Source organism: Podarcis raffonei, chromosome 10, assembly GCF_027172205.1.
Source record: "Podarcis raffonei isolate rPodRaf1 chromosome 10, rPodRaf1.pri, whole genome shotgun sequence".
NCBI lineage: Eukaryota > Metazoa > Chordata > Lepidosauria > Squamata > Lacertidae > Podarcis > Podarcis raffonei.
In genome coordinates this window covers 56,664,937-56,691,868 of record NC_070611.1, presented here as the reverse complement: position 1 = coordinate 56,691,868, position 26,932 = coordinate 56,664,937, and the positions used below count along the sequence as shown (strand labels likewise).

Below are 26,932 nucleotides of genomic sequence, written 5' to 3'. Positions count from 1 at the left end.
AGGAATTAAATGCAGGTGATTTATAAAGCAAGGGTAACACACTTAAGGAATAGATAGGGGAATAAAATGACACGTTCTACATAGTGTAGGTTAATATTGTTTATTTTATAGACTATATCATAGTAGAATTAGAAATCTAGTGGGCTTCCAGGTTATAGATCAGCCCCTGCAAGATCCAATTAAAAAAAACAACAAGCAGTGGTTGATAGAGTGACACTATACACCAGACTGCATGAGGGATGTGGAATCTTTTTAAAGCAAGACACACAAACACATCCTACAGAGGGACACACTTCCTTCATAGAATCCAGCCCTCCCTAAAATATATATTTTAATTGCAAGTTTGACATCACTCATATAAGGCATTTTCCCTGACCAGCCTCTTGTTTTAGAGAACCAGACAGCCATTTCAGGTAGATAAGACTTGTTAGTGGCCGTGAAGTTTCTCTTCCCACCCTAATCATCTGTGCTTTTTCATGAAATGTTCCTGAGAACGTCCCCAACTTTCATCTTCCAGCCTCTGGTGTTTTCCCAAAGGCATTATGCATTGATTTGACATTATGGTTATTGACATTATGTCCTATGGATGCAAAACACTGGGTATATTAGAGGGCACTAGTTCATTTTTCACTTTCCCTCCATGTCTTAGCTGTCCAGCAAGGCATTAGTAGTACAGTATTCAAAATAGTCAAACTCTTTGATGTCAAAGGTCACTTTGCTCCACTGCTTGTAGGTTCTTCGGCCGTCTGGAGTTTCCACCACAAAATGCTTGATGGCAAGCATGGGAAGTTTGACTTCCCGGTAGATCATTTCCATGCCCCATTCCTGTATGGAGAAAAAGCAGATCAGTTAGGTTATTGGCAAGGCCCACCCAGGTATCAAAGGGGTGCCACCACACTTAGTTGGGGAAAGCGTTAGCCCATGCCAAAAGTAGAGAAAACACAAAGCCATTTTCACTGAACTGTGACCTAGGAATTTTAAGACTAATTGATTAGGAAAGAGCCCTACAGTGTTTCATAATCAAGCCAATAATCTCTAGGGAGAAAGGGATGCATTTTGTTTTGTCTGATAGAATACTGAAGTTATGAAGTGGCCTCGGTCTAGTATATCTGTTCTACCAGAAGGGAGAGGGCCTTCTGGCAGTTCCCTCACTGCGAGAAGCCAAGTCACAAGGAACCAGGCAGAGGGCCTTCTCGGTAGTGGCGTCCGCCCTGTGGAACGCCCTCCCACCAGATGTCAAAGAGAACAACATCTACCAGACTTTTAGAAGACATCTGAAGGCAGTCCTGTTTAGGGAAGCTTTTAATGTTTGATGCATTACTGTATTTTAATATTTTGTTGGGGTATAAATAATAATAATAAAATAATAATAATAATAATAATAATAATAATAATAATAATAATTATTATTATTATTATAATACAACCGTTCAGATATGTAGTTCAGCGCCTCAATCCAGTGTAGTTAAACACCCTGAGGCTAATTGATTTCAGCAAGCTTGACTGTATGTAACTTTGTTCTACCTGGGTGGCCTAGAGGTTAGAGTTTCAAAATACAGACCAGTTGGGGAGAAGAGGGAATTCCAGCAGGTGGTCATGCAACCTGTCCTCTTTTGCATCTTTCACCTTCAGCTGCGCCCAACTAATATTTGCAAAGGTTTAATTACTGGAGCTTGGCTGATTGGGTTCTTGGCACTTGCCTACTGATCTGTAATGCATGTTCTGCCTTCTATTCTAGCTCCAAGGACCAGTTAGAAGACTCAGCTACACGACAGGTTTCCTCACGCCCAGTTGGACAGAAGTAATGTGAAGAGCAGGAGGCAGAGTGAGCACAATTCCCTTGGGGCTAGAACCCATAATTAATGGTGAAACATGTAGCCTACTGCCAGGCTTCATACACCCTCGCCCCTTGCTCCCAAGACCTCTTCTGTAGAGTAGCTACTCCCTAGACTAATTACAGATTCCCATGAAAGGGATTTAAACCTTAGGGAGATCAAGGAATCTACATGGCTACATGTTCAAATATGGAATCTGGCATCTCTTACTGACATGTCCAAGTTTCCAGACCTTGGAAGTTTTAAAAACTGGCTGAAGGTGGGTGTTGTCACAAGAATGAATCTAGTGGCTATGAGACTGGTCGTATCCTTTGTCTCAAATCTTACAATCCTTTACCTAGCCACCCATTCTCTATCCTCAAATACAACAAAAAGTCCCAAAAGTAGCCGAATTAAGTAAAATGCACCCTACGGTAGTAATGCCTAAGCCCTGGTTGCACTTACCTGCCCACAATTACTGCAGCTGATGGAGCTGCCTGGCTTCCAGTCCCTAAACTCGCGAGGAATCATCACATGGCTATGTGATGCTCTGTAGTACGGACTAAACAGGGAACAACAACAAACTGGTTACTTAATTTCTTGCTTGTGAGACCAGCTGAATACACAAATCGGTTGCAACCTAGATACCTATTTCAGTTGCTGAGTAGAAAGGTAATGTGTTTGAGGGTCATTTTCAGAGAGCCTCCTTTTTGTTCTGTTGTAAATACTGCACCACATGCCATAAGCATTACATATACAAAAGCTCTTCCATCCAGGTGCCCACCCCTATGCACAACTACGTAAAACTTTACATATCTAACAGGTTCAATTATTTTTTTTGAAAAGTCATTCTTCACTTTATGGAGTTTGCTACAGGAAATGGCTTTTGACTACCTAGAAGGTGTTAAAAATAAAAAGACTGTGCAACTACAAGGCAGATAGGTCTATGAATAGGTAGCAGCCATAATAACAAAACTGAATTTCCATGTTTAGTAGCAGTATCCCTCTTAAAAATTAAATTCCAGGTGGAAACAAAAGGGAAGGCTCTAATCTATGCCCTGCTTGTTTGGCTGCTGTTAAAAAAAAATGCTGGATTGTTTACTGTGTTTAGATACCACTTTTTGTCACACGTGACCTCAAAGAGGTTTGCATCCCCAGAGCACTTCTCATTCTCTTACTGTTACAGTTTCATTGAAACAGTACAAAGCTCTTTGCAGGCTAAAACTTTACTGCTGCATTGCAATGCTCTTGACTGATCCTCAACTCCAGCAGCAGCAGTATTTATGGTTTCCCATCAGCATACATAGTGCCTTCCACCGGGATGGCCAATCTGTGGCACTCCAGATGTTCCTGGAGTCACAAGACCCAGCAAAGCCAATTGTCAGAGATGATGGAAGCTGTAGTCCAACAACATCTGGTGACAGATGGCCTTTTGGTATGATCTAGGCATATATTGTGCATATTCTTAGAACTGTGCCCGGATCATCTGAGGCCCTTCTTTTTATTCAAAAATACTGAGGAGGAAGACCAAAGTCCCTTTCCCTTCCATTCTGTGAACAAGCATAAGTTGGTTGGGCCAGCTCTGACTTAGAAAAACGTTGGGTCAACCTCAGCCAAAGTTGGCAGAGCAACAACCACACTCTGGGTTGTTTTCCCTATTGCTTCCTGTTCGGATGAGGCAAGCAGAATGGAGATTCTAAAAGCTTCTGGTCTTCTTACCTTTACTCACCTGAAGTCGGGGTTGATGTTTATGCGGTGCATATTCTCTATTAGGCGCAGGTCGCTGGCATAGCAGGCTGCCACATTGCAGTTGATGCAGTAGAAGAGCACAGAGTCTGGATCGTGCAGGCGGCGTTGTTGCTCGCGTTCAGCATCCCGCACCCTGCGGCTGACAACAGCGTCACGCTGAAGCTTTTCAATCTAGGAGGGACAAAGGGAGTTAGCTAATTGGGTCTGAGCCGGGAGAGCCTGCAGGTGAGAAGTAGCCAGAGAATCTGGTTCTAAAAAATTCATTCTAGAATCTCCTCCCACCACCCTCCATTTCTTCAGGTTTGCAAGGCTGGAGAGCATTCCTCTCCCAATGTACTCCCATCGATGCTTCTTCTATTCTACCCACTGAAAATGTAAAATAGCTGCACAGCAAATCATTGCTTAAGTTTTAGCCTACTTTCTTTCAGTGTTATATAGCTTAATTATTCAGACACAACATGGTCCAATGAATAGCATTTCATGTTTCACATCTTCAGCATAACTGTTCCTGAAAGATCTGGAGAAAGTAATGGCTAGCCACTATTCCCCCTATACAAAACGGGAGCAATTTCCTCCCTTCCTAGGACTGTCACAAATGAAAATTGCAATAGCCCTCTGTGTGCTTTAAATGAGCAATAACATCTTTTCCCAACAGCAAAGCTACGTATTCAGGATGTTGAAGGTCTTGCAGGGCTGTACCACTTCAGAATGCCCCCCTAATTAAAAACGAACAGCACAACTTCCTGTTCAAGGAAAGCCCAGAGCTTTGGAAAGAAGGTTCCTAACCTAACTTTCTCCCTAATGGACTAGTTTTATATCCCTATCTCCTCCAAAGAGCTTGGTTCCCTCCACCCTTTTATCCTCACAACCCTGGGAGGTAGGTTAGAGTAGCCCAAGGCTACCCAATGAGCTTCATGGGGATGAGAGGATTAGAAACTGGGTCCCCTTAGACCTAGTTGGACACTCAGGCGCAGGGGCCAAATGCAGCCCTCTCTAGCCAGCCCTTGGGATTTTTCCAAGGCCACACCCTTTCCCAGGCCTGCTCCATACCTTACTTGAATGTTTTTGCAGGAACATGTCTGCGAGATGACTCACTGTTTTCCCTTCAGTTATAAGGGTTTTGCTTAGGCTCATTGTGCCTTCAGAGCTCTTTGACCATCTATCATTCACTGAGGGGTTCTGGTGAGTCCTGTATTCCCACAGGAGCAAGCCCAGATCTCTTTTGCTCAATTATTGTGATTGCAGAACCCTTACAACTCTGTTCCTCTATTCTAGGAGTTAATTTCTAAGTAAATTACTCACTTGCCTTGTTTATCCTACTGCTTTCAACCCTCAAGGCCAGCTGTTCTCAGTCATGTGCCGAGCCTCGCTCTCCCTGCCCCCGCTACACTCCTCCACCCCTTATGCTGGTGGGGAAAAGCAGAGTGTGCGCCCGCCTCAGCTGGCATCTCCCAAGTGTCCCTGAACTCTGGTAGTGTCTCGCTCGCCCAAACGGAAAGGGGTGTGAGTGTGAACGAGCATGCATTGACCTCTGACCTTTGTATGGCAGGAATGGAATCACTATATAGTCATACCTCATGTTACGTTTGCTTCATGATACGTTTTTTCACGTTGCATCCCGCGGCAACCCAGAAGTACTGGAAAGGGTTACTTCCAGGTTTTGCCGCTTGCGCATGCGCAGATGCGCAAAATGACACCACGCGCATGCGCAGAAGTGGCGAATTGCAATCTGTGTGTGTGCAGATGCGCCGCTGTGGGTTGTGTTCTATTCATGTTGTGAACAGGCCTCCGGAATGGATCCCGTTCGCAACCAGAGGTACCACTGTATAGATAAATAAGAGTCATGTCTGGTCTGTTTTGCCCCCAGCCTCCCCATCCCCCTCACTGGCGTATGGCCCTCCGAAGGTTCCCAATTAGGGGATGTGGGCCTTGAGTTGAAAAAGCAACAACCCCCTCTAGCTACACTGGTTTCTCCAGGTATTATTTAATGTTTATACATGAGGGAGCATTCAGATGTGCATCTCCCCCCTCCACATTCGGAAGAGATAGTCCAGAAGAGCTCAACCATGTGATTTTCCTGCATGTATTACTTGCCTCAAAGTGTGTTATTCTCTCCCCACCTCCCAAAAAAGGCCACCCCCCAAAAATGCATGGTTTTACTCCTTTACCAATGGCTTCCTCCACCCTTGCTTCTATCAGCTCTGTGCATCCACCGCCTACCCCCTTTCCCAAAAACGTCCTTTTACCTTTAGGCGGTATTCTTGTTGAGGCTGTTGCAGCTGCAGCTGCTGCACCCACACAATCGCTTTCTCCATCAGGACCTCTAGGGTCTCATTGAGCTTCTCACGGGCGACTTCCTTGCTGTTGGCCTTGGCCAAAACACAGCAGGTGCTGTCTGGGGCACGGGCACGTCCCCTGGCCTGAAAAGGCAATGAGAAGAGTGCTTGCGTCCTTCCCTGGAAATCCAGCCCAGCTGCTCCTCTTTTGCCTGTCCCCTTAGGTAGGGCTGGGCGATACTTGGCTTTCAACATCACGATATATCCCCAGCTAAACATCGTGATATATCAATATATTGTGATGTCTGAAATAAGGATGGAACAATGTAGAGGCAAACAAGGTATAGCCACGTGGTCCACTCATCCATCATTTCCCATTATAACCACATTGTCCTCTGTGATGCTGGATAGCCATATTATATTGGGGAATTGCTGGTTACTTAAAGGACTTGGGGCACAGTCCGCTGCCCCGATATAAATTGTCCCATATAAGAGTTTATCTGTATATGGACAAATGAAGAGGGCGGATGACAGGGGTCTCACTGGCACTGCACTCTGCGGTGTGCCCAGCTGCCCTATAACAAAGGTTGATTTTTTTGCGGTGATGAGGAGTATAAAAAAGCAACTAAAAGAAAGCAGGAGACCCAGGGCCTGGAATAAAAGAACCAGGGTTTGGGCCTCTGTAGCATGTCCTCCCAGGACATACTGAGCACTATAAGGCTCCCCATGGCAGAGGTCAAGAGTGAAGTTCCCCCCAAGAGTAGTGCTGACTAACCTGCATCATGGCAATCTCATTCGTCATCAGTCCATAGCGAACGACGATATTACACTCGGGGATGTCCAGCCCCTCTTCAGCCACGCTGGTGGAGAAGAGCAGGTTGAGGGTCCCTTTGCGGAATTGATAGATGACTTCTTTCTGCTGTTGCTGGAGGAGACAACCCAAGATAGGGTGAAAAGATGTGGAGCTTGTTGAGGCAGTGGGCTGAAGCTTCTCTTGCATCCTCAACCCCAGAGCGCAAGCGGTTAACATCACATAAACGCTGGCCTTCAGAGCAACTGGGACTGCCCTCTTGAAATGTGTGTTTGCAGGACAATAAGGGCACAAAAGGATGCTCCTAACATTTTTAGAGCACTTGGGTAGCTCTAAAAGCACCTTTGCATTCTATCTGAGCATATGATCTCTTTCCAGGTCTAAATTTGGGAAAAAATTTATAGCTTTGATACAAAAACTAGCTGCGCACATTGTTGAATGGCTGGTTCATGAGCAGAAAAAGAAAACTCTTGGGTTTTCTTTCCTTTCTGTAGCAGAGTTCTTTTTACAGAAATATTTTGCTGCATCTTTTACTTCTTTACAACAGCAGCAGCAGCAGCATTCCAGCTATCTCTTAGTGAAATTCCCATTACAGGAATAAACACCATTTGGTTTTGTTTCTCAGGGTCTTTATTATGTACAAAACTTTACACTGGTCATTGATAATAAAATAAAAACAAATGAAGAAACATATTCTTTTTCTCTTTTTAGCCATCTGGCCAGATATCTAATGCTGGCTCATTCACATACTCATTTACGCTGGCCCGGACTTAGTAGATCACATGCCCTGATAAGGACACCTGTTGCTGGGGGAAATTCCATTGCCTAGCAACTTGTTCAAGGCCATTTTCAAGTTTCTTCTAGAATATTCCAATAGAAGTTGTCAATAAATCTGCTTCCCCGGCACCTCCCCCAATATCCCTGGACCAATTTTGGAATTAAAACTTTGTGTCTATGTGAAACATGGAGAAAAGCACAAATCTAATAGACCACCTACTGTTCTAATTCAATAATTGGTACACCAGCCAATTCAGCTTCAAAGCTAGGAGGAAGCCAGGCCCACCCTGCAGCTGATGGTGACCTGTGTGCTCCGTTTTTATGTTATACAGGATCTGTCCTCAGAGAAAATCTTGGTGGCTGCAAGACAGCTGTGGAACGTGCCAAAGACTGGGATTCTTTTGCATTAGGTAGCCTATTTTTCTTCTTAGTTTTAATGGGCTGCATTGCCCCCTCTCTTGAAGTCAGTTCACACAAGCGTATTCAGTCCTTGGCAGCTACAACCTCAGTTGAATGAATCAACCATCGCAAGCAAAACTCTCGTCACCTGGTGTTACCTCTAACACAATGGCTTTCAATGGAGGCAGTTGACGTGTTCCTCTAGGATATATCAACCCAAGAGAAATCGAGTAATATGCATACAACTATGAATCTACCCTAAGGTCCCCTTAGGGTCTCCAACATCCCTCACTTGATCTGTGGGAGAAATGTTAATGTTACCTGGGTCATGTGTTTTGTCTGACTGCTGAAGCCAGCCCCGGTCAACACAGCAGCCTTGATCCCGAGTTCACGCAAGTTCTGGTTCTCCTGTACCCATTGGTGAAGGCAATGAGCGCACTGACGTGTCCGGGTGAACACAATGCCCCGCGAGCTCGCCAGTTCTTGGAATTGATTCTGGAGGACTTTCTGCAGCTCATCAAGTTTGGGATTCTCAAAGCCCTTGTCTTGAGCAATGGCCAAGAGGCGTGCTTTGTAGCCTGCAAGGCAAGTGCACAGCACACAGATCTCAGCTCTTGAGTCTGATGATTAGGAAGAGTATTGCTTTATCTTACAGATTAAAAACAGTTAACACAACCAATCAACAATGTAACAGTAAGTGAAAAAACAAAACCCACAAAACTTCAAATGACCCACAATGTTGGTCACCATATGGCAACAGTGTCTGTTGGAGAGCAGTCAGTCTCATAAACAGTTTCTTTTCACTCGTTAGCTCCTCCTCTTTTTTCTTTCTTTTTTTCCAGTTTGCTTAATTTATTCCCATTTCTTGTCAAATTTGGAATCCCAAGCTTTACCCCAAAAAATCCCAAAACTTTTTTAGGGCAGACTGAAAACAACTCTATGCATCCAGCTAGAGGAAGCAACTCACGGCAGGTTCAGGCTCAGCAGTGTCTTCCTCTGTTTGAAAAGCACACACCATTTTAGAATGTGTTAAAAAAAAATAATACAAGGAAAAGTATTTGTGTACCAGTAATGGCTTTCTCAGAGTCTCTGTGATTTTGGTTGAGGGAGGCCAGGGGAGAAGAGTGGAATTGGTTGCAAAACAAGTCGCAGCGGAGAATGGTTTACCTCTCAAGGCCTTCCAGCATTTGAGAACACACAGGGTGTGGGGTGGGTGTTTGTGGGCGTGTAAAAAGATGCCCCTGTTTATTCTAAAAATGGCCACTTTTCATTTGTGAACTCCTCCACATGAAAGAGAAAACTATTCCAATTCAGAGAGATCATGAGCCTCTCATGAGACTGCCCCAGTCTTCTGCCGCCTTTCACCGCCCCTGAATCCCACCAGCACAAAGGTAAGAGAATGGCTCTTTTGCTTTCCCCAAAGGGTATGAATGCCAATCCACATGGTTCTAGGATGCAGCCACCCCCAGCCACTAAGCAAATGTAAGGGGGCTCAGAGCTGCCCAACAGAAGGGTGGATGCCAAATGACAGTTTGTATCTGGCCCAGCCTCTGCCCTCCACATTCCTTGAGGAAGAAGTGCATCTTGTCATCGATGTTCTTGCACTCAGGATTGAGGCGCTTCAGGATCTGGGCCAGCGTATTGGCCACCTGCTCACTGCTCAGCCCCGTTTTCTTGATCTGCAGTTTCTTCAGAAAATCCTTTGTGGTCATGGGCCCTCTGGTCAAGGAGTAGCACACGGCATCCTCCATCAGCTGCACATCAATACCGCTGGGTGTTGACTTGCCCGACTGTGGCTGGGGGGTAGATGTCCCAAAGATGGTGAGGCCTGGGGCCCAGTGTGCAACTTCAGCCTCTTTGCTGCAGTGAGATCACTGGCCCCTGCCTATTGCTTTCCTTGCTCCACTTTGTTAGCTGCGGCCCGCAAGGTGGATGATGTGCCAGCATCCAAGGGCATCCCCTTGTGAGTTGCTAACCAAGCCCTTGTGTTCTTTCTTGGGAGTTTTCTTTTTCATCATGAAGAGTGTGAAAGATGCTTCACTGTCTATGTCGCTGTCCTCAGACGTCTCAGACTCATCACTGGTGTCTTTCTTTTTCTCTTTCTCCTGGGGAGTCGGGGCCTTCTTCTCTTCTCCTCCTCCACAGGCTTCTCCTCCTTGCTGTCTTCACTATTCTCTCTTGCTTCGTCTATACCTTTTGGGATGCCTTCCTCTTTGGTCACTTTGGGCTTGCCTACTGCTGCTTCCACAGAGCTGCTGGGTCCACCAGACATGTAGTCAACCTCTTGCCCTTCAAAGTCCCCATCATCGCTGTCTTCAAAGGCTTCATCGTCAGATCCCTTCTTTTTCTTCGTCAGAGGGGCTTTCTTCTTGGGCTTGGCGTATTTCTTCTCATCCATATCGCTGAACTCGCTGCCATCCGAGCTCATCTCCAGCTCATCTTCCAGGTCATGGATTTTTTGGTAGCTCCCTTTTTTTTGTCTTTCTTCTCCTTCTGCTCTTCTTCATCACCTTGGTCTTTCAGCCACTGCTGCTGCATGATGCTAAAGTGGTTCAGAACCTTGTTCTGCCTCTCCCACTCCTCCTCAGCTTCCTCTGCAGTCAACATGCGACGCTTGGCAATGGGTGCGAAGTTCTGCCAGTTATCGACTGGGAAGGCTTCAAAGGCGCCACCTGGACACCGAGTGAAGATGTAGTAGGAGGTGTTTTCTATCACCCCACCCTTTTTCACACCTTTGAACTTGCGCCCAGTCTTGCTGTTGACTTTCAGGATCCAGGGCTGGTTTTCAAGCTTGAACTCCTTTAAGATGATGCCATATTTTTTGCACCGTGCCTCCTCACGCAGGTTGCAGTTGAACTCGCTGCCAGCTCCCAACTCCGGCATCTCTTCTTCCTGGTAGATCTTCTTACCGCTGAGATCTCGCTCCATCTTTGCTTGGTGCCAAGTGGCATAGTTCACTTTGTCAGCAGCACTGGATGCCATAGTGTTCTATTTTTTGGAGGTGTTTTGGGGGAAATGGACCACATATCCAGTTGCGGTCTGACTGCTGGTGCCCAAAGAAGTCATTCCTGGATGTGCTGCATCCAGCTGAGTCTCTCCAAAAGAACATATCTGCTGGGCAGCACCTCCTCCTCTTTTTTCTGAAGTTTCATCTTTCCACTTCCATGTAGTTCTGTTTCTTCCTCTTTCTGCAAGAGTCACTCTTCAAGCGATAGTTTTAAGTGCTGACCTAGCTGATCACATGGAACTGGGAACTTGTTCCTGGCCTCTGTTTATACGGACTTTTCTCTTGGCCAACTCATCCACCTCATTTCAGAGAAGGAATGGACCGATCAGTCAGTTTTGGTTTCTCTCCATTTCTCATTTTTTCAGTCTTTATTCGGTTCTCTTCAGTTCTGCAGCAATCTGCATTTTCTTTTAACAGGGTCTCATTCATAAACATTTTAGTGTGAATTTTTCCTAATAAACACATTTTGTATGCCGTTTTGACTAATACACACATTTTTGCAAAACAAACAAGCAAGCAAACAACCCAAACCCCTAATATAATACATCGTTGTACATATTTTTCACGAATATATGCATTTTGGTACACACTTTCCTCAATATATTCATTTCTGTACACATTGGTTGGAGAACTGCATTGCAAAATTCAGAGAAGTGTGAATTTTGAAGGATATCTGCTTTAGTTTGTGTATCAGCTTGAGAAGTTCAAATTAGGTAGTTTCACATTAAAATGTAAGCAGAACAAAATGGTGGTGTTTCTGTTCAATTATTGTTCTGGATAGTGCAAATCAGGTAGGCTCACCTATAAATGCAAACTGAATCAAATTTCTCAGTGTACCTCCTCTGAGAACACTTACTGTCAAAGAGCCGGACCAAGTACTGCTCAGCAGGGTTCTGCAACACCTTAGTAGCATTTTCCAGCAGGTAAAACTCATCCAGAATTTTGTAGGCGTCAATCATGCGCACAGTGTCGTTGACCATCAGGGCATCATTGTATTTACGTAGGTGGAAGGCACACACTCGGGTCTTTTGGCAAAAGCGTTTTGCTCCTGACAGTGTGAAAGAGACAAATAAGATAATGGTTATGATTAATCATATAGCTGCCCATCAACCAACCTTCCCTGAGTGGCTTACAACAGAATTATCAACGAAAGCAATATGCAATGATGATTAAAAAAACAACAACAATAAAAGATGGCAAAAACCCTATTTGCAAAAAAGCAGCATGAAATAGTTTTACACCCCAGATTTATAATGCCATTAAAAAGCCTGGGTGAATAAAAAGGCTTTCAGCTGTCAATGGAAAGACTATAAATAACACACCAGGTAAACCTTACTGTGGGGGGGAGGAGCGGGATTCCTGCACTGCAGGGGGTTGGACTAGATGACCCTTGGACTCTCTTCCACCTCTACAGTTCTATAGTTCTATCATTCTATGATAAGATCATTTGTAACAGACCCTATATTCAATCCCCGAAACTTTCCAGAAAAATATCTTAGGATGCAGGTATAATAATAATAATAATAATAATAATATATTATTTATACCCCGCCCATCTGGCTGGGTTTCCCCAGCCACTCTGGGCAGCTCCCAACTGAATGTTAAAAACACAATACAGCATTAAACATTAAAAACTTCCCTAAGCAGGGCTGCCTTCAGATGTCTTTTAAAAGTAAGAGAGTTGCTTATTTCCTTGACATCTGATGAGAGGGCGTTCCACAGGGCGGGTGCCACTACTGAGAAGGCCCTCTGCCTGGTTCCCTGTAACTTCACTTCTCGCAGTGAGGGAACCGCCAGAAGGCCCTCGGTGCTGGACTTCAGTGTCTAGGCTGAACGATGGGGGTGGAGATGCTCCTTCAGGTGTACAGGACTGAGGCCATTTAGGGCCTTAAAGGTCAGCTCGGAAACATACTGGGAGCCATTTCCAGGAAGGAAGCCACTTAACCTGCCTGTGGACATGTTTCCTGTCCCTCCCATCATATTCGTGTACAACAAAGCCTCTTATTGAGCACTCACCTTCCTTCTCAAGCACCACAATTTGCTGCTCGAAGATCTGGGTACCAAAATCCATAGTCAAGTCAGGCTCATTCAGGTAACTATATATCTGTGCCATTATCTCCATCAGTTGTTCTGCAAAGGGGTCCTGAAGATGACAGATCAGGGGAGCGTTCATATTCAGACAAGGAAAACAAAATCCTATGGGCATGTTTTACTTTGCTCAGAGCTCCAGAGTCACCTTCTCGTCATGGTGCCTCCGGTGCCTCTTCACAGTTGCCCTGTAGTTGCAAGAGGACCTTACCTCAGGCCTTTGTTGGGACAGGTTATACTGTTTCTTGGGTTGTGGGCCGTAAGTATCAACGTAGAACTTGTGTTTATCAGAAGACATGATTCTCTCAGTGTCCAGGTTGGCACAGATCTGGAAAGGGTTATATATATCTCTCTCATTTATTATTACATTTATATCCCACTTTTCTTCCAAGGAGCTCTTCTTCCACGGCTTTCCCCCTCCCCATTTGATCCTGGCAGCTACTCTGTGAGGTAAATTAGACTGAGATGGGAGACTGTGACTGGCCCAAGGTCACCCAGTGAGCTTCATGGCTGAGTGGGGTTTGAACCTTGGTCTCCCGGGTCCTAGCAAATTGTAGGGAGTGGTTATGTCAATCACGTGAGCGTTTGTGACATCGGCTAAATCCACGATCAGACCTATAGCCCTTAAAACACCAGTAGGACTTGACTACAAGTGATGAAAGTGGAAGAAAACGGGTGAGGAACCCAAATATGCCTATGTCACTTGCAGACATGTCAAGTATCTGCAAAAGGTTTTCTCCTTAATACGCTGTGGCTGTGTGTGTTTGTGGAGCATTCCCTAACTTGCAGTTGAAACAGTACTATATGTTACCACCTCATTTGGAGCATTGCAAGATACCTTATACCAGGTGAGATTATTTGTCAATCTCCCCAAGTAGTATTGCCTTTTCTGACTGGCAACAAGTTTTAAGGGTCCAAGGCAAAGAGGTCTTTCCCATCACCTGATTTAATACTCTAACATGAGCTATGCTCCTTCTATGTATTTAGCGTTTGTGTGAAACAGGCCTGCAGCTGCAGACCAAAGCAGTCTCTGAATAGAAATAAGGTTAAAAGGGGGGAAAGCAACAATGACAATGCTTCCAATATTTGGGCCAAATGTCTTCCATCGGACTCACCTGCAGAATGTGTTCCCGAGCTCCCTCCAGGGAGCTGGCACCACCCGTACCTAGCGAGGCTGTAAGCCCCAGGATCTGTGGTAAATTCTTCTCGCCCTTCAGCTTTCGTTCTAGGTAGCCCTCCATTATCTTGTTGTAGGCGGTTCCTTTGTGGGTGTGATGGCACTCGTCAATCACCAACAAGGTGAAATCTGCACAGATGATGACGATGACGACATTTATAGTCCACCTTTCCTCCAACAGTTCTCTCCCCACTCCTCATTTTATTCTCACAACAACCTTGTGAGGTAGGTTAGGCTGAGAAGCAGTGACTGGCCCAAAGTCACCCATTTCCCACTGAGCGGGGACTTGAACCCTAGTTTCCCAGGCCCTAGTCTAACTTTCTAACCACCACACCACACTCTCAGATGATGAGAGGCAGTGACCAACTCCTGGATTATTTATGATGCAGTTTTTGTTGGTAAAAGACAAACAAACAAACAAACAAACAAACAACAAAACACACCCAAGTAGAGAAAGAATTTCTGGATGGCAAGACCCAAGTTTGGGGCAAGTTCTCTTTGGTGACAGAATCCCAGCAGAGATTTAAAGTCACAAAATATACAGCAAAGTATGGAAATATAGGCTGTTAGATCTTTAATATCTCATTAAAAAGTTCATTTCCAAATTTTGACTCTTCCTCCAGCATAGGAAAAAACCCCCACACATGACAAGTTAAAAAGGGTTTATTTATGAACACTTCAGAGGTCAGATTCATGGGCTTCAGAAAATTGCGCAAGCAGTAAAACTTATCTTAGTTACAAAGTGGTGAATGTTCCTGGCATAGGAACTCGAGAATGGCTGATGACCAGTTCAGATCTCTTCACATGCTGAGCTTCTCAGGGGTGTGGAGACAATAGGCTTGATTACCTATTTCCTCCCCAGGTAAAGCAAGTGTCATAGCTAAACCTGGCAGGACAGCGTACTCCATGGTATTAACCCCTTCACGCATTAATTAGACTTAAGCTTGTTGGTTATATGAGGCTTGTTGCCCCAGAATTATGATCCAGCAGTGGAGGAGCAGCGTTTCCTTCCTGTCCTCCTTGTGGGCATTCCAGAAGCAACTGGCTGGCCACTGTGGAGAAAAGGATGCTGGACTAGATAGGGCTCTGATCTGATCCAGCTGGGCTATTATGTTCATCCCACAAGAGGAAGTTATGGCCATCAACTGGGATCACATTAAAATAGGATTAGACAAATTCATGTAGGACAAGGCTATCAATGGCTACTAACCATGATGGCTATGTTCTACCTCTACTATCAGAATCAGTATGCTTCTAATACCAAGTGCAGGATGGGAGAGAGCTCTTGTGCTCAGGACCTGCTTCCAGGCTTCCCATAGGCATCTGGTGGGCCGTTGAGAGAACAAGATGCTGCACTAGATGGGTCACTGATTTGGCCCCGCAAGCTCTTATAACACCTCTTTCCCACCAGACGCTCACCTGTCAGGTCCACGTGCATCTCCTCCTCTTGGCTGATAAGGGCATTTTGAAGGATCTGTGCTGTGCAGATTATTAAGTCACTCATCTTCAACACTTCTGAGAAGAACAGCTTCTGGTTGCTGTCGCCACTGATGGCTGTAATGTTGAAGCAATTCTGCAAGACGCTAAACTCATTCTTCAGGTGTTGGTCCACTAGAGGCACCTGACAGGGCAAGAATACAGCAGTGAAACATTTTCCGGGAAATGAGACTGAAACCTTGTCTTTTGGTAAGGGACTGTCTGTCTCCCAACCACCCACATCACCTGGTCCTTACCGTGTTGACTAACACAGCCACCTTGCTCTTCTGTATGCTCTCCATGTGCCTCTTACACACATACACAGCTGCCCGAGTCTTTCCGGAACCCGTTGGCAGCCAAATTATGATATTTTTGCCCTCTAAGGCAGGATCAATGACTTCCCACTGATAATCCCGAAGTTCCATGTGGCCACAGTTTTGAGGGCTGGTCTATGGAAAAACTTGGAAGACCAAGAGTCAAGTCAATTCAGCATAGTTCTCATATACAAGTTATTCCTTCCATAACTTGCTGACAAGACTTTTCTGGCTGGTAAACTCTATGGTTATCAGGAGGACTCCGCATTGTCAAGTTCACACAGCAAAGAGATTCAAACACAATCTCTGTTTACCCCTCCCAGCCTCATCGTTACACACCATACATTTAAAGCACACCCTCCACTGCAAAGAACCCTGGGAACTGCAGTTCACCCCATACAGTGCTACAATTCCAGCACCCTTAACAAACGACAGTTCCTAGTATTATTATTTCTGGGGGGGGAGGGGTGCTTTAAATTTACAGTAGGTATGCAGATAAAGAGACTGGAATGTGTAAAGCTTGGAAACATTGAAGAGTATGTTGGAAAAGATGGGCAGAAAGAAAAGGGGAAGAAAACCGTGTTTTTCTTGAACTGGGTATTAGAATCCAGCCCAGGGCATCTAGAAGGATGTAGCAGCCAGGAGATTGAAGTAGGTCTGGAGACAACAACTGAAGCTCACCCCCAAGATGTGGGCACCTCTAAGCACACAGAACAAAACAGATGCCAAATAAACTTTTAATTTGGGTCTTCAGTGGGTTCCCTAAAAGCTGGACTTCTAGGTTCCCATTTACCATAGAAGGTATTTTAATACTGAATGCCATGTTATTTATATATATATTTATAAATATATATAAAATGCTGTGAAGCATCCTGACTTTTCTATTCAACGCCATCATCTTTAGTGGGAGACGAATCTTGTGCTCACAAAGAACTGAGGTAAACAGATCTCCGTAACTCTGCTTCTCCCCACACAGAATGCACTTGGGTCTCCCCGAAGCGAGACGCTTCTACCCCCCTCTATTTCCCCCTCATCATCACACACCATACCTGTCTCCGTTTAGTTCTTCTAGACAAGAATGCCACTGCTGTTGCCACTGTTCAGCTCCTTCTTCAACCCAGCTTGGTGAAAATCCCTGGTTCCACCAGTGTTTTCTTTAGTTTCCTTCCTGCCAGAAAACGAAACCTAAAAAGCATTTTGCCAGACAGTCTCTTTCGGAGCCCCAACCAAGGGGTATCTTGACAGCAACAAACCAGGCCTTTTCAGATTGCATATCATTGAGAAACCCTGCTTGTAGGGTTCCCTTAATTCCTTAACATACACAAACACACACACTTATTTACACAGAACCAAACACTGTTCCGAAAGTTGGTTCCTCATACATATATGGAACACTTATTTCTTATTTTTCTTATTTTTCCAGTATTCAGTTCAGTTCTCTACATCTCTAATTAGTTTGTGAATGTTCTGTTTTTAAAGTCCTCATGAAAATTCAATAAATTCAATTCATCAGTATTACAGTGCAAATTTATCCCAATACACACTTGTTTGCCTCCAGTCTTCCTTAATATAAAGCATTTGTGTATTATTATTTCATTATTATTATTAATAATGTTACAATATTATGCTATAATAATGTAATAATAAAAATATGTTTACTAATGTGTGCATTTCTGTATATGCATTTTTTTACACTTCACTTGGCTAGAGAACTGCACTGCCAAATTCACAGAAGTATACATTTTGAAGGACTGCATTTTGTTTGAAAATTATTTTGGAAAGCACTATTAGGTAGGTTCAACTATCCGTGCAAATTTAATCAAAATTTCCCCTCCCCCCGGCCATGACACCAATCTGCATATGTTTTGCAGGTGCTAATTTATATGTAAAGATGCAAGTTTAGATAAATTTTTAGAAGGGGAAAAAACAAACCCGAGTTTTTGCTGTCAGGGCATATAAGATTTTCTGTGTCCGCTGTATGTGGATTGCCCATTCTGTCCCACCCACAATGGATGGGCAAGAATGAATGTTTACGTACATATTAAAACTTTAAAAAGACTTGTCCAACATCTAATAAGGCTCAGCCCCCTCACTCCCTTCTCCCACACTTATTCACATGCACATCCATCCAGTCTTTCTCTCTTCTTCTACTTCCATTCACACAATCTCACTCCATCCACCCAACACTCACTCAGTCTCATTGGCATAGCGTGGGTTGCCAGTGCCCAGGGCCACACAGAGGGAGGCAACCGGACAGAGTACACATACACAATCATGTCACCCAGCAGATTGCAGCTGCAGAATCAGGAAAAGAAGTGTTCCATTGTCTGGAGAGGTCACTTCCTGGTTTGCATGGGGAAGCCATTTTCAATGGAGCCCAGAGACAGAAACACGCAGCTGCATGGAGGCAGCAACGGGTAATGAAATTCTGCACCCCTATCTATTTTGTACCTGGGGCAAGTGCCCCTGTGGTGCCCCCCACGCTACACCACTGCTCACTCCCCCCCCCCGTACTCCCTATCGGCATGAATTTAGAAATCTCCTTTCATTAGTCAATATCATCCATACATGAAACCCAGCAACCGCAGCTCAAAGCCATTTGTGCCACAAATGGAAAGTAAAAAAGAGAAAAAACCATCACCATGTGCACACCAGTTCACTCAAGAAAGTCAAGTCACACGTTGTGCATTATATAATTGAGAAACTAGAGGGGACTTTCCAGAAAGCATCTGCTTTAGGGATGGGACCAGAACAGTCAACCTTGGGGAATAAGAGAGAGTGAGAGATCTATTTTTAATAAGCTCTAAGTATGACTAAACAACAACAACAAAGCGGTTATAACAGAAATGGGACTTTCTCTGAATTCCAGATGATAGAGACAAACAATAGGGAAATGCTCTGTTGTGAACAAAATCTGGTCTTGTTCCCTTCCGGGGTACGCAAGAGCCCTTATAGAGTCCTTTGTAGGTTCTCCATCGGTGGAGAAAATAACAGAGGCCAACCAGATAATATTGAGAAGCAAAGCAGCTAGCAAGCCTGATCTTTATTAAAGCTGTTGCAACAGGGTGCTCCCCTCACACGCAGGACAGGAGGAGGAACCAGAACAAAGGTGTGCCTCCCCTTATATAGACATTTTGAAATTCCCTGCCCTGGAGCTCAAGACCACCCCCAGAAACATCATGCCTACATCATAGATGGTAATCACTTAATTCCTGAGACAATGGGAAGGTTCCCTCACCCTCTCCCTCCTTGCAGAGAAACATTTGGTCAGTTTGGGAATCAAAATGGTTTCAGGACTGTATTCCTGTGCTGTTCCGGACATGTGGTTTATATATTTATGTACGTGTTTGCTTGGTATATTTATGAACATTTATTATATACCTAAGACCTTAAAATTTTTACAACAGCTCTTATATATTTAAATTGTCCTCTAGAGATGGTTGCTTCACCTGGCCTCATTTTAAACAGCTACCTTCAAAATGTTGCATTTTTCCAAAGATACCTATATCTGGGCAGCTCTGTCTTCCACGATGGGGGCAGGGAGAGCGGGGGAAATGAATTGGGGAGGCCAGGGGAGGGCATATCTATTTTATTTCCATGCACTTTTCTCCCACCCCGCGGTGGGCCAGCAAGCTGCGTAGGGCAGCGTCCTCACGTGCTCTGAGACGCCGGGCTCAGCAAGTTCCGCTTGAGGGAAACACGTGCACATCGGGAAAAGGGGCACCTCTCCGCGTTCTGCGGCAGGACGCGCCCCTCCCTGTTCCTCCAAGCGCCCTCTAGAGGGCGCTGCGGGGCGTCCCGAGCACTACAACTCCCGCCATGCCCTGCGGCGGGCGTGCGCGCGCGCGCAGAGGCCTCTGGGAGACAGTGGGCCGGCGCCAATGGTCGTCGTCGGCCGCGGCGGCGCGGGGGAAGGTGGCAACGCGAGCGCCCTTCCTCGCCGCCTCCCTCCTCCATTCATTGCCGTCGCCTGCCTCTTCCTCCGGCCCCCTCCGGAGCGGCCGCCTCCGCCGCCATGGAGGCGCTGATCCCGGTCATCAACAAGCTGCAGGACGTCTTCAACACGGTGGGCGCCGATGTCATCCAGCTGCCGCAGATCGTGGTGGTCGGGACGCAGGTGAGGCGAGCAGGCGGGCGGGGCCTGCGCCAGGGTGACCTCCTCCGCGTCCGCCCAGCCCAGGGAGGGGTCGCCCTTCATGGCCCCTTGCGAGGGGGGCTGGGCGTGGCGGCGCCCATTGGGGCTGGCTTTCGTTTTAGGATTATTCTGAGGGGAGGTTGGGTTTGCCCTGCAGTGTCTGGGCGGGAATGGACGTCGCTGCTTCTTGCTGCTCATGTTATGACTCGCAGCAGTTCCACGTATTTCCCTCATGGTTTGCGGCGGGGTGGCGCGCAAAAGGCGCCTCGCGACCCCTCGGCGGGTCTCCCCCTCGCGCCCAGCTTCCAGGCGAAGGTCACTCCTTGGGCGTGAGACCCGGGGCTTGGAGAGCACGTGACGCTTCCACAGAGCACCGGTTCGGTTCTCTTCTTTGCTAGTCGAGTGGCAAATGCAAAGAAGGGGGAAAGGTGGCCTGTGGCCCCTTAAGAGACTGGCCGGTTCGTGGCAGCTTAAAGCTTTATTTTTGGTGCCATAACTCTGTGTGCGTGTGTGTGTGTGTGTGTGCGCGCTCGCGCGCTTTCTCTTTTAGCTGGAACAGACTATCCCCTTTGGAATTAGTCGAATGTGTAATACCTAAGAAACAAACAAGGAAACTGATAACGGGGGACTAGTGGAACAGGGTTGTGCCTTCGTTGTGAAGCTTCTTCCCAGGGTTATCTGGCTGGCTGCTGTGGGAAGTGGTGCGATCCAAGAAAGCAATTTTGGTGTCATCTTAATAATAATAATTTTATTATTTATATCCTGCACATCTATGGATGGCCTACAGCACATATAAAAATACAACAAAACATCAAACATTAAAAACAAATCAGAAAAGTTCTTAATCATGTAGATTTGAGGAAATATTGAATCTCCCAGTGTTTTCGGAATTGGTCTGGCCTCATGTATGCTGACCCTACATAAAGTGTGTTCTCCTCACAACAACCCAGAAAAATAGGTCACCATGCTGCTTTTTTACAAACCAGGGAACTACCTTGTCAGTTCAGTTGAGATTGATTGTGAACACAGACATATACACTATCCAAATCCTGTTGCACCGTCTACTACTGAATTGATTATTTGGGGTTGAATGGAGAGGTGATAATGCAAGCTAGAGGGTTGAAGAAACTATCCAGATAATGGTTTAGAGATATGATATGGTTCTGCTGCTAAAACTGAGCAGGGCCTTGTCCTTTCATCTGCCTGTCTTGATGATGAGCTGAGAACCATACATGAGCCTCTCTCAGCTTTTCCAAGGAAGGGCGTGGTGTAAAGAACAGTAATCAATACACAAAGGATGAGAACCTGGAAACAATGTGTTTTAATTGATGTGAGGTATCAGGTGTGTGGGGGTGGGGATTAAGGAAAACAATAATGATTTGAGAATAAGAAAAGTCAGAAGGTTTGTAGGCATGGGGTTATGAGGGTGATAATGTGAAGGGAATGGGAATCAGTGGCAGACTATTATCAGGGCTGTATGTACAACATACTTTTAAAAAACCTCCTTCCAGGTAATTGCATTGTCAAGAGAAGCTGAATTCTATGAACTGTATATATTGGCATGTTTTTTGGGGGGCAAAATATCAATCTGCATTTGGGGGCTATTTTGATATAATTAACTCTAGATTTCATAGTCATGGCAGGAGCTAGGATACTGAAGGATCTTCCCCCTTCCTCCAGTTCTCTGAAACTCAGCCATGTATCTGACTTCTGATATATATCAGCTCACAAGCTGTGAGATATCGGCTCATATACTTGTGTGAGTAGTAAAGGATCCTAACTCTGCTTTTACCTATTAAATATGGGATGTAATTTATACATATATACACTTTTCATACATGTTGCCTTTTTTATTCAGGTCTAGGAGAACATCTGGTAAATTCCATATCTTTTCTGCTGGGATGTAGGTCCCATTGAGCTCAGTGGAACTCTCTTCTGGATAAACATACTTTAGCTATATGGTTTCCAATATGGACTGTAAAATGTAAGCCTTTCTTGAGTTCTGTGACCTTACTGCCCAGGGATGGGAATCCTCAATCGCTCGACCTTCTAGTATCTGCTCCCCCTTCTAGACAGGTTTAACTAGAGCCCAGGGGACACTCAGTTTTAATTCCCCTTATTTTTGTCCTGATTTATCTCTCCACACCCCACACCCCCAGAGGTCATTGTTCCTTGCCTCTCTTCCCTATTATTTTTGGAATGCTCTTTTTAAAAGGACAATTTGGGAAATAGTGTAATAAGCTGTTCTACCTTTTATCCAAACTCTTTTCCCCATTCATTTATGATTTTTGTGCAATTGGTTTGGTTGACCTTCTTTGGTGGATAGGTGTGCCTTTCAAAAAATGCCAACTCCCTTGCGCTCAAAATAGCTACACCGTGATCCAAGCTGCTATCATGGGAATAATTTTGCAGGTACATTTGAAGCTTCTTATACTGACATTGTTTCATTGAGAACAATGTAGTTAACAGAACTTGGGGTTATATCCAATGCTGCTTTTCCAGCAGCACAGCAGACTTTTGCTTGTGCAAAGCAAATTTCCCTCATTCAGGAATTTAGTGTAGTGCTAATTGGGTATATGTGCATGGAATGTGGTCCACTCGTGGCAAAACTTTCCCCCTCTCATTCCCACCCCCCAGAGCAGATTTAGGGGATGGGTGAGGAGTCCTCTTGTGTGAGAAGATCTCATTCCGTGCATGTAGCAACTTGGTTGAATTCTGTCCATTGAGAGCAATTCCCAGTTCCCCATTTTTAATATGTTTTCAATTTGTAGAACTAACAGTGCAATCCTATGCATGTTTACTCAGAGGTAAGCACATCTCTGCTGTCATCAAGATCATTATAGGATAAAAAGAGGAAAATGTGCCCTATGCTTGTTATTTATCATTGTAATTTAATTTAAAGTTGGCTGTACTCCATTCATCTAGAGCAGGCATCCCCAAACTCTGCCCTCCAGCTGTTCTGGGACTCCCATCATCCCTAGCTAACAGGACCAGTGGTCAGGGATGATGGGAATTGTAGTCCCAAAACATATGGAGGGCCAAGTTTGGGGATGCCTGATCTAGAGGGAAGATAAAACATACTCACTCTATCAGGCACGTGAAGCAGGACTTGTGTTTTCCTAAGTCTGCTTCTGGATGCATTAAGTGGGCATTTATAGTTGTGTTCCTCTACTTAAAGTTGCTCTGGTATCTTTGAAGAATTAGTGGGAATGATGAGAGATGATCTGGCTTGTAAATAGGCACACTTCTAGTTGCCAATTGCAAGTCAGAAATTGTGTGTTGATGACTAGGAAGGGAAGCTCTCTCTCAGTGACACACTTACACTCACACACACTGTACTTCCTTTTACAGAGCTCATTGGGGTTTTCTTTTATTCTCTTTCTTCACCTTTACCCACTTAACAGTCCTGTTTGGTAGTTTGGGCTTGGAGAGGGTGAATTACCCGAGGTTATCTCTCACAGTGTGTCTTGGCCAAGGTGGGTTGTGTGTTGAAACTCTGCATTCCTAGACTTGGTCAAAGGGTTGAGACATGCAGAACTGCAGGTTCTAAAACAAGCTTATTGGAGTTTTAGTAGGATACTTTAACGGGTAGTGTATTTTGCTTTCAAATCCAGATAATCTTTCTTTTTAAAGATGAATCTCTTGTTTACGTCTTTATCTCAATGTACTCCTTTTCTTGTGCTGGGGTTTCTGTATTCTAATGCATTTGCAACATGAAATCTTGCGTTAGCCTTGGATGTTGCTTCATTTTGCATTAAACATTTTTTGTTTCCCCCCTGCATGCCTTCCTTCCCCCATGCCTCTCCTTGCTTCATGCTTCACTGATACTACTTTTCTTTGGAAAATATGCTCTGTTGAACTTAAGTGACCTGATTTTTATTCTCTGTAGGCATGGTTTAGTCCTACTTAGTAAGTGTTTCCCAGCTGGAATTGGAGCAGTATTACACAGAGGTCCTTGACTTACTTTTTTCGCTATATTCTATGCAGATAAAAAATTAATGTTACAACTCATTTTTTTAAGATTGGGTGAACTCTGTTTAGTCGTTGACAGATCTAGGACTCTTTCCAGTGTACGTTGGGGAAATGCAATGAAGCATCTGGCTGGCATAGTCTTCCCCCCATGGTTGCTTTTGAGGAATTGTGCTTTGGATGTACACATGCAAGTGGAGGCTATCCCATTTTTTTTCAAGTGTTGGAGGAACACGCATCAGGAAGAGAAGGGATGTAGCTCAGTGGTAGAGCATCTGTGTTGCATGCAGAACGTCCCAGGTTCAATCCCTGGCATTTCCAGGTCGGGCGGGACCCCATCTGCACTATACAGTGGATTTAAGCAGTATTATGCCACTTTAAACAGTCATGGCTTCCCCCAGAAATAATGGGAACTGTAGTTTAAGGATGCTGAGAGTTGTGAGGAGACCTCTATTCCTTTCACAGAGCTACTTCTTCCCAGGGAACTCTGGAAATTGGTTTTTCAGCCAAGAGAGACTCCCTCTTCCCAAACGAGGCTCTGTGGTTAGAAACGTATCATCAGCATTTCTGTCTACGTTGATAGGGAAAACCAGGCTTCATTTTTGATATTTATCTTCTAAATTGGAAGAGTTAAAGTTGGTACACCTCTAAGGTATCACTTTACCTGGGCGAGGAATCTTTAATTCTTTTCATGCTTGCCAGATAGATGCTTGAAATGGCCTGAGGCTTAGGCCTGACCGGTTCCTGTCACAACACTTTTAAAAATGTATTCAGGTGGGTCAAGAAGTAGAGGCACTATGTGGGATTTCTATGCATGTTTAGGAATAGAGGTAGAAAGTAAAAAAAAAATGCTAAAAGGCTGAAATGCAGAGCAGATGATAAATGATTCTAAAAAATTGAATTGTGAGGATTTTTCACATTTCAGCTATAGTATCTCTTTAAAAAAAGATCTAAAAATCAAAATTTAATGCCAATATATTATAAACTTGACCAATTTCTATTGAATGTAATCCATTTATTGAATACGTTAAGCTAAAGGCCCGGTTCACACAATGCTAGTACATGGTTTATTTAGCCAAAGTGTGGTTTGTAGCCGAGCCGACTAGACTAACCATGATTTGTTTTTTGGCCCCAAACTATGGTGTGAAACAATGGCTCATTGGTTTATGAACCATGGCGTGCTTTAACTATCATTTGGCATCACAGGCAGTGACCATTTTAAACGAGTATGATGGACGTGTGTCTGCTGACCTGCAGATCCTTTTGGACCCCAAAGAGGGAGGAATGGGGGCAGGGCGTGCTCTGCTGATGCAACCCTCGCAGAAATGGGGAATTGGCTGCATGTCAAAACCCAGCAGCCTTTCTTAAACATCCTATGTTCAATTTGATTTGATTATTTAATTTCTGTACCTCTTAACGGTATACGAAAACTGAAGCAGCAACAGGCAACTTAAAATATTACGAAAGTACAGTTACATATTAGAATGTTACATTAATACATTAATACATACATACATACATATATACATATATATATATATATATATATATATATATATATATATATATATATATATGGGTTCTCACACAGGGTCCATGCTACGGCAGCATGACGCAAGAACAGCTGTGGAAAACTAACCAAGATTCGGAGAAACAAGCCTGCCTTGTGACTTGTGTTTTGTTGAAGTAACCATGGTTAAAACAGATCATGACTTTGCATTATATGCAGACGCAACCACAGACTGCTTTTCTTTATGTGAAAATAAAATCCTGGAAGGCAGTCAGTCTTCAAACAAAGGATAAAGTTCCATATTTATACAGAGAGAGTCAAATTCATGAATTTCCAGTAAAAAGTCATTAATTTCACACTCTCATCCTGAACACTAACCAAATGTAATTCTGTTGTGAGTTGCATTTACAAAGGTTTTGAAATATGTTGCAAGTCAGTATGCATTAATTGTTAAAGCAACAAATTAAAATGTGTGTGTTTTAGAAAATGTGTTAATTCCAGAATGGATAACTTGGTTTGAATCAATGATTTAAGTAGGTATCTTTAATACCAATTTGAATCAGTATTTTATTACAGTGTAATTCTATGCGTGTTGACTAAGAAGTAAGCCCCATTGAACGATGTGGGGCTCACTGTGAGGAAAGAATCTTCCCCAACCTGGCACCCTTCAGATATTTTGGATTACGACTCCAGTCAGCCCCAGCCATTCATCTGGCATTTCTCAGCCTGGCAGAATAAAATCTAATTGCTGATCTCAGTTTAACAGGCCTGGTAAATTTCCTTGAGAAGCTTGGGTTTCTTCTTTTTACGTCCTTGCAAGATGATGCTTTTCCTGTTCTGGTCTATAAGTCGAGGAAGAGCAGCAAAGTGAAACTGACACTAATTACCTGTTTTTATCGTAAATTCTCCACAGCTTGAGTGTGCGTGGTTCCAGTTGAGCTGTGTGCTACAGTGAGTTGACAGTGTGCTACAGATTCACGCTGCTTCAGTTAGTCTGTTGTAACTAGTTCGGCAGTTCTATTCTAGGGTGCATTTAGAAGGTGTGACAGCTGCTATTTCCCCCTTTCTTGCTGCCAAGGTTGCCCCATTCAGTGTATGGAGGAGTGTTGCTGAAATCCAGATGAAGATTCAAGCTTGCAAAGATTTACCATTTGCCTGATAATAAATGTTGGAAATGTAAGGAAAAGGAAGGTACATTCTTTCACCTCTGGTGGATGTGCCCGAAGATTAAGGCATTCTGGGAAATGATCTATAATGAACTGAAAAAGGTATTTAAATATACCTTCCCTAAGAAACCAGAGGCCTTTCTCTTGGGTATTGTCGGCCAAGGGGTGTTAAAGACGGATATAACTTTTTTTATGTATGCTACAACAGCAGCAAGAATACTCATTGCGAAGTACTGGAAGACACAAGATCTACCCACTCTGGAA

General features: G+C 44.3%; 2 protein-coding genes, 1 non-coding gene and 1 pseudogene across 9 annotated transcripts in view; 2 read left to right on the top strand and 2 right to left on the bottom strand.

Annotated features, from left to right (window-relative positions):
- Window positions 1-84: 84 nt before the first annotated feature.
- Window positions 85-19,436, bottom strand: DHX58 (DExH-box helicase 58). 4 transcript variants are annotated; one of them, XM_053405992.1, is made up of 15 exons: window positions 19,338-19,436; window positions 18,530-18,648; window positions 16,938-17,073; window positions 15,832-16,034; window positions 15,518-15,719; window positions 14,037-14,227; window positions 13,133-13,249; window positions 12,850-12,976; window positions 11,690-11,881; window positions 8,148-8,404; window positions 6,615-6,764; window positions 5,810-5,983; window positions 3,544-3,734; window positions 2,280-2,376; window positions 85-825 (listed from the first exon to the last, which is right to left on the bottom strand). In XM_053405992.1, exons 4-15 carry the CDS (start codon window positions 15,997-15,999, stop codon window positions 646-648), a joined length of 2,046 nt encoding a protein of 681 aa, XP_053261967.1. In that variant the 5' UTR covers window positions 16,000-16,034; window positions 16,938-17,073; window positions 18,530-18,648; window positions 19,338-19,436; the 3' UTR covers window positions 85-645. The 4 variants fall into 4 exon arrangements, with proteins under 4 accessions (XP_053261967.1, XP_053261968.1, XP_053261969.1 ...); XM_053405993.1 differs by having other exon boundaries at window positions 18,541-18,648; XM_053405994.1 differs by lacking the exon at window positions 18,530-18,648 and having other exon boundaries at window positions 19,338-19,433.
- Window positions 8,862-11,197, bottom strand: LOC128422241 (general transcription factor IIF subunit 1-like; annotated as a pseudogene).
- Window positions 19,437-19,739: 303 nt separating the features above from the next.
- Window positions 19,740-26,932, top strand: part of DNM1L (dynamin 1 like) — a 39,049-nt gene continuing 31,856 nt past the window's right edge. For 3 of the 4 annotated variants that reach the window (XM_053404777.1, XM_053404775.1, XM_053404776.1), the window contains exon 1: window positions 19,741-20,005. In XM_053404777.1, the coding sequence (XP_053260752.1) occupies window positions 19,904-20,005 (102 nt within the window). In that variant the 5' untranslated portion in view covers window positions 19,741-19,903. Of the gene's footprint in view, window positions 20,006-26,932 lie in introns of all 4 variants that reach the window. The other variant, XM_053404774.1, reaches the window with a different exon arrangement.
- TRNAA-UGC (transfer RNA alanine (anticodon UGC)) lies at window positions 24,242-24,313 on the top strand. The gene has a single exon. It is a non-coding gene; the product is annotated as a tRNA-Ala (tRNA).

What these genes read in the sequence shown, in the direction of transcription:
- DHX58 (XM_053405992.1), bottom strand. Translation starts at nt 15,999, where the DNA reads ATGGAACTTCGGGATTATCAGTGGGAAGTCATTGATCCTGCCTTAGAG. An exon ending in CTCGGGAACACATTCTGCAG is followed by an intron (nt 13,250 to 14,036) that starts GTGAGTCCGATG and finishes AACCCTTTCCAG; the next exon opens with ATCTGTGCCAACCTGGACAC. An exon ending in AACATCAACCCCGACTTCAG is followed by an intron (nt 2,377 to 3,543) that starts GTGAGTAAAGGT and finishes TTCCCTGTTTAG; the next exon opens with TCCGTACTACAGAGCATCAC.